General features: G+C 47.5%; 1 protein-coding gene across 3 annotated transcripts; it reads left to right on the top strand.

The window, feature by feature from the left end:
- The first annotated feature begins 508 nt into the window (after positions 1-508).
- On the top strand, positions 509-12,849 carry ZYX (zyxin). 3 transcript variants are annotated; one of them, XM_088520810.1, is made up of 10 exons: positions 509-778; positions 4,601-4,861; positions 7,682-7,863; positions 8,967-9,059; positions 9,355-9,846; positions 10,175-10,316; positions 10,403-10,572; positions 10,735-10,913; positions 11,753-11,873; positions 12,310-12,849. In XM_088520810.1, the coding sequence occupies exons 1-10, from the start codon at positions 526-528 to the stop codon at positions 12,418-12,420; spliced, it is 2,004 nt and encodes a 667-aa protein (XP_088376936.1). In that variant the 5' UTR covers positions 509-525; the 3' UTR covers positions 12,421-12,849. The 3 variants fall into 3 exon arrangements, with proteins under 3 accessions (XP_088376936.1, XP_088376937.1, XP_088376939.1); XM_088520813.1 differs by lacking the exon at positions 509-778 and adding an exon at positions 3,928-4,029; XM_088520811.1 differs by lacking the exon at positions 8,967-9,059 and having other exon boundaries at positions 511-778.
- The last annotated feature ends 206 nt before the right edge of the window (positions 12,850-13,055 follow it).

Below are 13,055 nucleotides of genomic sequence, written 5' to 3'. Positions count from 1 at the left end.
CGAATCGCGGGAGCGTGAGTCAGATGCTCTTGCAGCTGGTTCATGCAGGAGAGCGGCCAGCAGCGACCCTGACTCACCAGGGTTGCTAATCTTCCTCCTGAACTTTAGCTCAGCGGCTGGAAGTGAAGTCACGGGGTGTGGGTAGCTCCGGAGGTAGGGAAAGAGGGAGGAGCGTCGGGTTTGTGAGAGCCGAAGAAAGCGAGCCCCCGCTGAGGCGCGTGTCCCGGGGGGACGGGACGGGACGGGCGTCGGGGGCAGCTCCGCGCTGAGAGGCCGCAGTAGGCCGGCAAGAGTAAGGCGAGTGGGAAGTCCCGAAGGAACATGTCTCCTTTGCGACTGCTGGCAGGAAGACAAATAAATCCCCCTCCATGTAAAACGCAGCGGGGAACGTGAGATGCCAGGCTAGGGCTCCCGCCGCTGCCTGCGCAAAGCCCATTCCCCTTTCGGTACGCGTACTGCCCCGTTACCTCATTGCCACATTCCCTAGCGAGTGAGCTCAGCTGTTCGCACAGCCTCTCTCCTTATATGGTCAAACAACTTTGCCTGGGCGAGGCTTTTTTGCGAGTTGGTAGGAAGTGTTCGGGCTCAGCAGCTCCCCCAGTCCTCTTTTCTTCTGGCAGCCGGGCCGAGGGTGGCGGGCCGGGCCGGGGGCAGCGGGAGCCGGGCGCCCACCCCCGCGGCTGCGCTCCGAGAGCTGCACGCCCTGCAGCCGGGTTGACTTGTTGGCTCAGGGACGGCGTTTTCCCTGGGCGCTCCCTCGCAGCCCGCGTGCCCCAAGGTGAGTCTCTTCCCTTCGCTTAGAAAAGGCTTTTGTCTGCAATCCTGCCTTCCAGCCCGGAATGTGCTTGCGGTGCGTGGAGAGGGGGGATGCTAACTTCCTGACACTCCCACTGGGGCTCGGAGGCTGCCTCTCCTGCCGGTATAGTTGCCTGCCTTGCACAAAGTCGCTCGCTCACTTCAGCGCTGATTTATGGTCATACCCTCCCTCCCCCTCCCCATTTTTTTCACCCCTCACTCTTCTGCCGGAGTGCACCTCAGCGCCGAGGGCTTCGCGCGTGCGAATCTGGTGAGTTCTCTTCTCTCCCGGTGAAATAGAGTCAATTAAACATTCCTGTAGAGCTCTAGCAGTGAGGGAGGGGGAGGGAGGGGGTGCTGCCTTGTTTTAGTAGGGACAATCCGTCTTTTGTGTGCATATGGATGAGTGAGATACCTATGGAGCCTTTTTCCAGATGTGCTGAAAAGGGAGGAATGTGGGAGTCTTTGTGCGTGGAATTTGTTTAGTTCATAAGTTTCTGCCTCTCTGGGAAAGCCCTGAGAACGTGAAGAAGCAAGTGCTAGCAAATCCCTGGAACTTCTTAGCATTTAAAATATGTTTGCATAGCTTTGGGGTTATCTGCCTCCTAGTACAGGGTAGGTGGAAAAGCTTGAAGCCCTAAATGTCCCCTCCTCCCCCTCCTCCCCGCCTTTTTTTTTTTTTTTTTCTTCAGACTCTATCAGCTACGCCAACTGTGAGATAGGACTTTGCTCTCTTTGAAGCTTTATAACTTTTGGTCAGGCTGAGAGAACTTTACAGAATTCATACAATTTCAGAATTGTATGAAAGTGTGGAAACAAGCCGAACTCTTTAATCTATTTGCTCTGTTGACTTCATATTCCTGTATGCTTTTTTTTGTTACAGCTTTTTTTTTTCGAGTCCCCTCGACTGGAAGGAAGTTGGCAGTAGAGGCTGGTTGTGTGTAGGGGAAGTACAGATGCAGTGCAAGACCACAGTGGACTATTTTTTGCTAGGCCTCCCTGTGTGGCTTGAGCCAAGGGGGGCCGGAAAACAATGCTCTGCGCTCTCTCTCTCCTTGTGTTCCTTCTTCTGTCCCTCCCCCGTGCAAGGAGCTCAGCTTTTGGAACTGAGTCTTGGGAAAGGGAATCAAAGTTGTCTAGGTGTACAGTAGGTGGTCAGTGCACCGTAGGACTTTCTAAGAGGTGGCCCTAGTTGGCTAAGGGAGATGGTGCTTGATTCAGCCCTGGTACATGTACAGGGCAGAGCACATGAAGCCACTAAGTATTGTCACTTCATCCTGTGGGGACACTTTTTTTCAGAGCTCTGCCTGAGTCATCTAAATGCTGTTGCTGCAAGAAGAAAATCTCTCCCCTTGGGGACAATGTGAGGAGGTGGATTTGAGATTAGGTTTGCCTGTGTGACACTCCTTCTCCACTGTGTTTTACAAACAGTGCCACAAGACTCATGTAAAGTATGTGCTCGTGGTAAGACTTAAATGGTGGCAGCAGAGGAGGGGAAGCTCAGAAAGGCCAGCCTTCCTCAGCCTGTCTGGTCTGTGCCGGGGTGGACAGACAAACTGAAGTGAAGATGAGCAGGGGCAGCTGCTGGACGGAGGCAGCTCCTAGCAGAAAGTGTCTCAAGTCTGACAGCATACAGAGAAATGAGCTGCTTTGGGGTCAGAAAGAGAGCAGCTGCTCATAGTGAATCATAGTGAAGCCAGTGCTTTTTTTTGGTGAAGCTGCTGATATCTGCAGACTGTGTCTGATTTGACTAACTCCAGTACAGATCATGATCAGAAGTGACTGCCACTGTGATGTTCTGATCACAAGCAGAAATGAACACAACACAGCTTGAACACAACACAGTTAATTCCACTAGCGCTATTACAAAGTGGTTTGTTGCTCCACAGTGGAAGAGGGTAGTACAAGATGGAGTAAGTGCCTTCATCAGATGGAATGTGTAAAGAAATTCTGAAGATCTTGAGAACAAACTTAGCTTGCATGGAAGCCTGCATTGTGCCTGCAGGCTTGAGGTAGAGAATCTGTTCCTTCTGATGAGCAAGTCTGATCCCCTGGCACTCTGAGGAATGGGGAACAGGATTCCTAATTACCCTTTTGCTTGGTTTCTTTTCAGCACTGGGTCATATATGATACACTGAGCACTGATCTTTGGCTGACGCTTACTATTGCAACCTTTTCTTATTCAATCTGAATAGCCCAGCACAATTTGTCAAGCTGTGTTTAACGCGCTAGTCCTGTGTAAAGGAAGCAAAAGTGCAGCAGTGTGGACATAATGTTAGTTTATGTCTTCGCACACTTGCAACCTGTAGTATTTGTTACAGGTAGCTATATCTTGCCGTGCTGAACTGAGTGCTTGGAAATAGGCATGCAGGTCTCAGCAGCAATGGGTGAGTTGGCGGCAGGCGGATGTTTGTGGCGCCAAGGCTGTCCCAGCAGCTGTTATTGTCTGCGTGAGAGAGGCTGGCATTTTAGAAGGATGCAGATTCGGCCATGCCAACTCAGAATGCTGGCACAGAGCCCCTGTGCTAGCGGAAGCACTATTGTGCCTGGGTGTTAGGAGGGCTATAGGCACGCTGGAGGTTACAACAAAGCATCTGGTTTCATGGAAATTTTTAGCACGGATGAGATTTCTGGCCTGGATTCTGGGACTGCAAGAATCCTAGAAATGTGGCCTTTGTCATGAGACCTGTGGCTCCTGCAGTGGCTGGCTTGGTGGGGCTGTCTGCTGGTTATTTGAGTTTGGTGGTGGAAAGGAAGATTTGCGTGCCTGCATATAGTAAGTAGAGTACTTACCCCTTGCACACATTCAGCTGGCTGAGCTAGCTGGGTTCTTGCATCCCTCAGGCTGTCCTTGCACACAACTGGACTGTGGCGGCTTCACTGCTGTGCCTGAGCTGAGCGCTCTCTGCAGTAGCAAAAGGAATTGATTTGAAGGTGCCGCTTGCGCAGCAGAGGCTGCTGGGGGGAGCGGCTCCAGAAGTGTTGTCCACATGTCTAAGAATTGCTTCCTGGTGGAGTCAGAGCACGTGGCTGGCTCAGCCAGTGAGGGGCAGAGGGAGCCTGTGTCACTGACTCCAGTGACAGGAAGGAGAGCAAAGCACGGGGCGGGCGGCGGGGGGCAGCAAGATAGCAGAAGGCTGTGCCAGGGTATGTGATGTCGGGCATCCCTTAGCCTGTCTTTCATTTGCATTTGTTGCAGCTGCCTGTGCTCCTGTGGCGTGCAAGGGGTTCAAGGTAAAGGGGCTGGGATGGAGGAAGCAGGTGACATGCCATGGTTGGAAAGGTTGAGGTGAATGTTACTGGGGGTGTTACCAGGGATGCCACAGGATGAGGTCAGGAGGAAGCAGGTGGCACTGTCAGGGGAGTTGGGGGCAGGTAGAAATACTAATTCTACTCTTGAGATGGTGTATATGAGGATGCCCTCCTTAGGGTGTGTGGAGCAAGGAGTACAACTCAGGCTGGCTCTGCAGATGGCTTTCTGGTGACTAGCATCATTATTCTGCATATATATATGGGGATTTCTCATTCAGCAAAGAGCTTGGTTTTATGTATGGCAGTGGTCTGCCAAGGTTTTCTCTGTGGTCAGTGCTGTACTGAGTAAAGATGGTAAGGTGTTCTGGTTCGGTTGAGTTGTCTGCAGTTTCTGTTCTATTTTTCATGTGCTGGAAGTACTGTTCTGTTCAGGTCTTGTAGTCTTTGCCCTTATATAAGCTCCTGTATCCATCTGTTTCACCTATTCCTGTGTATTGATTTCCACTCTACCCCAAGGATGACTTCATATCTGTTTTCTCATTTCTCCCACCAGGTGCTGAGAAGATGACTTCCTCAGGTGCCCCAGGGGCCCGCATGACATCCACTGTCAGTATCAACATTTCTACTCCATCCTTCTACAACCCGCAGAAGAAGTTTGCACCTGTGGTTGCCCCAAAACCCAAGGTGAACCCCTTCAAGACTGGGGGTGTATCAGAGTCATCATTGCCACAGCCTCCTGGAGCTGGTGCCCAGCGTGCTCAGATAGGGAAAGTGGGGGAAATTCCATCAGCTTCTACATACATGCTGGCAGAAGGTAGGTGAGGTCTGGCATGACAGATATGAATGTGTTTCAAAATGCTCAGGGTGTGTAATCAGAATAAACATGAAAATAGGAGCATAAGTGCTAAAAATGAAGGATAGTTTTACTGCAGAGTCCAGAGTGAGATACAAAGGTTGTGAAGTGCACAAAATAATTCAAACCCCTTTGGTCTCCAAGTACATAGCGTCTCCATTAGGGAAGGAGCAGAGAAGGTGATTCTGTATTGTTCTGGTCTTTTAATAAGGCTGAAGGAATTAAATGGATTTTTAGCGGTATTCTATAACAGTACAATTGTGCAACAGCGGTCAGATTCTGGCCAGCGTGTAAGAGAGCAAATATGTTGCAGGGAAGTTGGTCCCTGGTGGTGATGAATCACACTGTTCCTTTTCTTGTTGATTCATCTCAGCACTGTGAAGATCCTTTTCTGCATTTGCAGTCTTTGCTGCTGGAGGTAGGGAAGAAGAAGTAACTGTATGAAAAGAGTGGAAACTATCATAAACAGGAAGTGAGATTTACTGCTCGTATGCCTAAATTTTACCTTTTTTGCTAGAAGTTTGCGTTGGGTGTGTTTTCCTGTGTAGAAGGACTGCTTGCTTTAGTGCTTTTTTTTTTCTTTTCTTTTTTTTCTTTTTTCCTTCCTCTTCTTTAATACATTTTTTTACCTTTAAGGAGCTTCTAATGGCATAGCCAGCCAGGTTGGAATAGGTCAGTGTGGGACCACTGGAAATCTCAGTAGGGAGCTGTTGCTCTTGCTTAACGCTGCATGTTACCCCAGGACCCTATCAGCAAGCATCTCAGCCAGGGCAGATATGTTCAGATAATGGAACTGCTGTATTAAATGTCTTCTTTTTCATTGTCTAGTGTTTGCCTGGTGGTTGTGCAAAGTTAGCAGGCAGCTGATGTGATGTCAGGAAGGCAAGTCCTGAAGAGACAAATGAGCGAGCCATTGTTTCCATTGGCAAAATCACTTGGACCCCAGTAGTGGGGTCTCTGTCTCCTAGAATTCCCCTTGTGCTAACTTGGGTGACCTTTCAATTATGTTCATTTGCCTAGAATCTTGGGTCTGTAATCCAAGGCCCCATTTTGGGATTCAGATTTTCACTAGCGTAGCTTTGGGGGTTAGGGATGTGTGGGTGGGAAGGCCTCTAACACAAATGCTGAATGACTGTAGTAGATTGGATGCTGTTAAAAATTATTTGTTCAATAAGTAGTGTAGGTGGAGGATTGGGTTTTGTTGCCCTGCTCCTCCATTCCCCTGTAAAGTGTATTATGGAGGAACTGAGTTGACAAGAGATTAGGAAAAAAGCTATTTGGCTTAAGCAGCATACTGCCACTTAGTAAGGGCTGCCAGCAAAGCTGTTCTGACAAAACATCTTAAGTACAGCTAAAAACAAAACACAGTCATGTGATGACAAATGCATCTGATACTCTTCGATCCTTCTCTGTCCTTCCTATCTGCTCCAAAAACAAATAATAGTATAATGTAAAGTCATAACAACTGGTCTTTTTGTATTAAATTACAGGATGGCAGAGTTAAAATCACTATAGGAATGCCATGGTTGATACCTATCATTCTATAAATTTGGTACAATAATTTTATGGGGTACTCTTGTGAGAGTGAATAATTTATAAAACAGAGTTTTGTGCATCTGTTTGAAACAGTGTGTTAGCAGATCAGGGCTTAATTTATGCAAAAAAAAGTAGATCAAAAAGTAAATGTGTACAATCTTGTTCCAAAACTGTAGTTTCAAATTTAAAAAAATAGCATTATTTGCCTTTTTCTCCATAAGAAGAAATTTTGTGAAACAAAATGAGGTGCTGCATACCAGTGCAGTTTATGCATTCCAATGGCTAATAAGATTTAAATTTTCACTTTCTGAAACAGGCAATATCATTTCCCTTAGGCTACTGATAAGTCCTGTTGAAGTTTGGTCAAGAACTGGCTATAGCGACCATATGGTCTGAAGTTTGCTGAACTCCTACCCTTATGCTTGTTGAGGCTAGCTAGGAACAATAGTGTTCCCATATATCTAGGAGGAGTATAGGAGTTGTCTGCTTATCTTTAGAATTCTTTGCTGCTTAGGTGATGAGAGAACACCTTCCTCCCATATATGGTGAAGAGGACTGACGTATATTTGACTGCGCTGTGGAAAGTGGAAGCAATAGTCTCTTTCTAGGAGACAGATGCTTTTTAGCCTTTTAGCCTACTCATGAGGAAGTTTTCAGACCCCTTTTGTCCTAATCTGTACCAAGCACAGGGTCATTTTAGTCTCCAAAAGGAAAGCTGCCTTCGTCTTCCAGAAAATGAATTGGCTTCAAAGATTTCAAAGATACCCTATATGCATGAGGGTGGGTTGACCTGATTTTTTTTTTCCATTTGTTGCTTGAAGTGCTTAGTAGCCAGCTGCAAGGCACCAGCTTGTTTCTCCATAATAGTATAGGGTCTTCTGTCCCTTGTGCTGCCAGCTGTCATTCCTTCAAGTGCTGCTATGGATTCAGCATTCTGAGGCACTTACTGGTGAGCAACGCACATCCTAAGGACCAAAGGATGAGAGGAGGAGTAGAGAAGGGCACATTAAGGCATAAATCCCTAACCAAGAATGTATAGAATGCTAACTCTTTTCAGTGACTAACTGCAATTGCTGTTTCTGAGTGCTTATGTGATGGCATAGCTTAGATAAGGTGAAAGCCAGGCTGTGGAGTTCAGTTCTCCTATATGGATAGTGGAGACCCCTTGATGATACTTTCAAGAATCCTCGTTGAACTAAGTAGGAAACTATTCAAAACTGCTTTTATTCTTATTCTTCCCTGTAGAGCTGCCACTGCCACCGCCGCCTCCTCCAGGAGATGATGCAAGTCTTTCCTCGAACACTGCATTTCCCCCACCCCCACCGCCTTTTGAAGAGCCTTTTCCTCCAGCTCCAGAAGATGTCTTTCCTTCTCCTCCTCCACCAATGTTTGATGAAGGACCTATGAGCAAAGTACCTGCCCCACAGGTGAGTGAGGTCTGGGAAGTGTAAGTTCTTGTGATGGTCTGTAATTGTGAGTTGAGACAGTTTTTCCTCTTCTTTAGCCTCAGCAGCAGGAAGCATTGGGATCTGGGAAAAGTGCTGCCCGTTTACTTACTCCATCATGGTCCTTTTCCATAAGATGCTGTGGAGTAAGCTGTGGAAGTTCAGCAGAGACAAATGCAGAGCCCTGTTTCTGGGATGGAACTGCCCTGTGCATCAGTTGAGGCCAGAGTCATCTGACCAGGGAGCAGTTCTACAGATAAGGCCTGGTGGACAGAAAGTTGAACATGAGCCTGCAATACACCCTTGTGGCAATGCAGGCCAATCAAAGACTAGGCTGCATTAATAAAAGTATAGTCAGACATCCCATACAAGTGACTATTCACCCCCTGTTTCTCATTATTGAGGCTGCATCTGGAAGATTGTTTTCAGGTGGGCTTCCCACTGTGGTACCCATCAAGGAATATTGAACTAGCGGCAGTCCTAAAAGGATGATGGAGTTCATTGCGGGGATGGAGTATGTTATGTGGGAGCTGCATTTGCTCAGCCTGCAGAAGGCTGAGATAGAGATCTAATTAGCAGCCTTCAATACCTAAAGGAGGGTTAAGAGAAAGACAGAGACAGATTCTTATTGGGACACAGCAGGAGAACAGGACAAAGTTGTAATACAGCAAATTCCTATAGGACCGAAGAACAGCCCATCCTTCTCTAAGGATGGTTCACGTGACACAGCTGTCAAGAGAGGCTGGGAAGTCTGTATCTTGGAGATATTCAGAAAACACCTCGATGAGGCACTGGTCAAACTGACCTACATATGAAGTTAATCTTCATGTGGGCAGTGAAATAGAGACATCCAGAGGTCTCTTTCCATCCAAAAATTTCTGTGAGTCTCTTTGGGTGTGCATGTTCCCTGCAACTTGTAGACCATGGTGATTATGCTTATGAATTATTCATTCAAGATCTGCTCAAGGCCAGGAGATCTGTGCCACAGCCCCAGGTGTCAAAATCTGTTGTAGGCGATACACCTGGGTCTCTGGCTGTTCCTGTAATATGCTCTGCTCCCTCTTTCTTCATGGACGGTTGTGTAGGTACGTGACAAGATGAGCAGCATTGATCTTGAGTTTTCCTCACTGTCCGTAATGTTGGATGACATGGAGAAGAATGATCCCTTCAAATCCCGGGTGAGCTGCTCTCCAGTGTGTTGCAAGTTGAAGGAGAGATGATTGGTTTGCCAAAGAGAGGTAGTTGAAAGGGATCCTACAGGAAATCAAATGTCTAGATAAACCATAATGAGAAAGCCTACCCGAAGGACCAGAAAGCATAGATTGTGCAACTTGTCAGAAGTGCTAAATATGTGGTAGTGTGGGGACTTTTATCATGGGTCTAGGAAAGTTACTGACTACTGGTGTAGAGGGCATATTTTCTCTTCCTTTTTGTCAACAACTGCATGTTTCTTTCTGGTTCCTTGATTTACAGGTATCTCCAGGATCCACAGGTTCTCTGGAGAAACAGTCTGCCCCAAAAGACCTGGTGGAAATTTCATCTGCACCCAAAGATCCTCCTCGTTCCTTTCCACCCAAGTTCACTCCAAAGCCAAGTGGAAGCTTATCTTCCAAGCCTCTTGAAGTGGATGCGATTCCTGCCCCAGCCCCATGGGCAGCCCCACAGCAGCACAGAGAGCCCCCAGCACCAATCCCTTCCCCCTCTTCTCTCCCTCCTTCTCAGCCTACCCCTAAATACACCCCACCTCCTGTTGCTGGATCTCCTAAGTCTGGGTCCAAGCCAGGTGCCAGCATTCCCATGACTCTGTCAAACTCTGTAAGAAATCCTACCTCCCTTCAGACTCAGTTCACAGGTTCTTCCTCACGGTCACAGCCTCCCAATTTCTCCTATGCCCAGCAGCGGGAAAGACCCCAAGTACAGGAGAAGCCACGTCCTGCAGAACAGCCTGTTACTGCAAAAGACATGGTAAGGAATAGAGTCATGGTCTTCGGACAAGAACAGAATCATTTAAGGTTAGAGGAGAAGGATGGAGTGTCTGTCCCTGGCTAGAGGGAGTTGTTCTCCATCTGAAAAAGGGCTCCTTTCATTATGTTTTTGAGAGATGGAGCTAGGCACGGTGGTGGAGGAGCATACATCTTTATGTAAAGATGAAAAGAAATGGCCATAGTGGATGGAAGATCCTTCCACAGAGAGAGGAAGGAGGTGTAAAGGAAAGAGAAATAGATTAGGGACAGGGCGGGAGGGGATCTGTCCATATGTGTTCTTTGGGATTCAATGTCTCATCTTCCTGCAGCGTAGACCCACGGGTTCCAATGCAGATCCCCCTAGGGGAAATTCTTCTCTGACCATGAAGGAGGTAGAAGAGCTGGAGATGTTGACTCAAAAACTAATGAAGGATATGGAGCACCCACCTCCAGCAGAAACCACTACTTCTGGTGCGTTCCCTCAGTGGACAGCAGCAGGACCATGCCTGTGGTGGTGGGTTTTCCTCTCTCTTATCCCTCTCTCCTTCCACTGGCAGAGCTCTGTGGCTTCTGCCGGAAGCCCCTATCAAGAACCCAGCCAGCTGTGAGAGCCCTGGACTGCCTTTTCCATGTGGAGTGCTTCACCTGCTTCAAATGTGAGAAGCAGCTGCAGGGGCAGCAGTTTTACAATGTGGATGAGAAGCCTTTCTGCGAGGACTGCTATGCTGTGAGTAATTAGGATGAGGGCTACTGGAGAGAGCTGAGCTCCCTGTGGTTGATATCTCTTGCTTTCCGTCCAAGTACTTGCAGTCTTTCACCTGTTTGTGGTGTCATATCCTGGGAGTGGGAGACTGTATTAATGTGTCTTGCTTGTTTCCTTTGGGCCCAGGGGACCTTGGAAAAGTGCAGTGTCTGCAAACAGACCATCACAGACCGTATGCTGAAAGCCACCGGTAACTCATACCATCCTCAGTGCTTCACTTGTGTGATGTGCCACACCCCTCTTGAGGGGGCCTCTTTTATTGTGGACCAGGCCAACCAGCCTCATTGTGTGGATGACTACCACAGGTATGGAGAAAGCCCATTCATGAGGTGTCTGAAAGAAGGTTCTCTTTTTCTCAGACCTATTTATTTTTGCTGTAAAAATAGCTGGCTTGGGCTGGGATGTCCCTGTGATTTGTTGTACAGGTTAAAAATGAGTCAGTGCTGAAACTCCCTAGCAGTGAAGGTTAACCATATACTAGGCTGTATTAGTAAAGTCTTCGGGGTGAGGGAAGTGATTACTGACCTCTGTTTAGCACTAGCAAGGCTGTGTCTAGAAGGCTGCTTCCAAGTAAAGCCCTAGAGTATGGGTGAGATGTTGATGATCTGCAGGCAGTCTAGCAAAGGATTTCTTCCAGAGCACCTGATGTGTTAGGAGAGGTTGAAGGTTTTTATCAGCCTGTAGAAGAGGATGCTGAAGTGGAGCTCGTGATTGCTGGCTGTAGCCACTGAGTAGTGAGATGCTAAAGAAAATGGAGACAGAGTCCTATTTTCATAGGAAGATGGGACAAGAGGCAACAGGCACCAGATGCAAAGGAAACTTGTACTGTGCATAAAGAAAAACTCCTCCCTGCTGAAGGTGCTTCAGCACTAGTGCAGGTGCAAGGAGACTGGGGAATTTGACATGTTGGAGATAACTCAGAAATCACTTAGGCGAGACTATGAGCAGCCTGTTCTAGCTCTGAAGATTGCCCTGCTGTGATTGCCCACAGCAGGGCAATCTTATCTTTATCAGGTTGAACTAGCGGCTTTTTCTACCTAAATCTTTCTGTGATTTATTCTTCTCTTGCTAGTCCTTCTCTGTCAGAAACCTGCACTGAATGTCAGCACAGTGATTGTGGTCTCTGGATTTGTGTGTGTTGCAGGAAATATGCTCCACGCTGCTCAGTCTGTAGTGAGCCTATCATGCCAGAGCCTGGAAAGGATGAGACAGTGCGTGTGGTGGCACTGGAGAAAAATTTCCACATGAAATGTTACAAGTGTGAGGTAACCCTGTCCCCATCCCCCTCATATCTCTGATTTTCTTTCTTCCCCCCTGCCCCAAAATCCTTAGCATCATCATCAACTAGGTTCCATTTTGATTTGTGTTCTCCAGCTCGGGTCCCTTTAATGTAAGAATGTTATAAAGCAGGTTCAGAAAAGGATTAGACATTCACGAATCTAAGGTCCTTGAACAAGGACTGTGCAGGGTTATAGCCTCTAAGATCCCTAAATAACAGCAGTTTATACAGTGGGAGCAGGAAGGGAAAGGATCATAAACGCGGCTGTGCTCCCATGCTCTCCCAAAATTGCATCTTCCATTAGCACCATCAGAGAGAAAACCCTGGGCTCTGTGGGCTGTTAGCCTGGTCTAGTATAGCATTTCTTATCCTCGACCACAACTGTTTCCTGCAATTAGCTCTTTGTTTTTCTTCCCCTTTAGGACTGTGGGAGGCCGTTGTCCATTGAAGCAGATGAGAATGGCTGTTTTCCACTGGATGGGCATGTACTGTGTATGAAATGTCACACTGCTCGTGCCAAAACAACACGCTGAGGCGCTTGGAGTGGGCAGAGCCATTAAACCCCTCCACCCAATGTTCTTCCCCCTCCCCACCACTGTCATGCCCCTCTGCCTGGCAAGGGAGATGCCTACCTTATGGAGACCCTGCCATTGCAGTACTTTCCTCATGTAGGATTCTCATAGACTTCAGTCTGTGCACTTGCCAAGGAAGCACACTTACTCCAGTCTCTACCTTCCTGGCCACAGTGTATTCCAAGCTGGGGACTGAGTGAGGTGGACAGAAGTGCTCTGTTCCTTTAGTCCCCTGGAGCAAGAGCTCTTGAGTAAGACCAGATCTCCACCACCACCTGGTGGCAGTAGAAAGAATGATCTGATGGCAGGTGATGGGCATTGTACTCTGAGGAGCCAAGATGAGATATTTTACATTAGAAGGTGGGAGCTTCTGTCTCAACACTGTTTCTGTCTTTGCAGTTATTTTCTTCTATCATCTTATTACAAGGATGATTATTTTTTCCTTTTTTCCTGTTCAAAGCGTGAGTACAAAGCATATTGAGAATCTCTTCTAATCGCTGGAAAAATACTCCTGTAGCTTTTCTACTTTTTTTTTTTTTTTTTTTAAGCTCTTCCCACTGGGAATGAATTAGCTTCCAGTGGGTGGACAGCCAGGT

Source organism: Tinamus guttatus, unplaced genomic scaffold (assembly GCF_059628265.1).
Source record: "Tinamus guttatus ecotype Peru unplaced genomic scaffold, ASM5962826v1 Tinamus_guttatus_pri_ptg000098l, whole genome shotgun sequence".
NCBI lineage: Eukaryota > Metazoa > Chordata > Aves > Tinamiformes > Tinamidae > Tinamus > Tinamus guttatus.
The sequence above is the reverse complement of the archived record's forward strand: the minus strand, read 5'-3'. Positions and strand labels throughout refer to the sequence as shown.

Bases quoted from the DNA above. Each gene is read 5' to 3' on its own strand.
- ZYX (XM_088520810.1), top strand. From the start codon at position 526: ATGGTCAAACAACTTTGCCTGGGCGAGGCTTTTTTGCGAGTTGGTAGG. The intron at 9,060-9,354 runs GTGAGCTGCTCT...CTTGATTTACAG, and splicing joins ATGATCCCTTCAAATCCCGG to GTATCTCCAGGATCCACAGG. The intron at 10,317-10,402 runs GTGCGTTCCCTC...TTCCACTGGCAG, and splicing joins AGCAGAAACCACTACTTCTG to AGCTCTGTGGCTTCTGCCGG.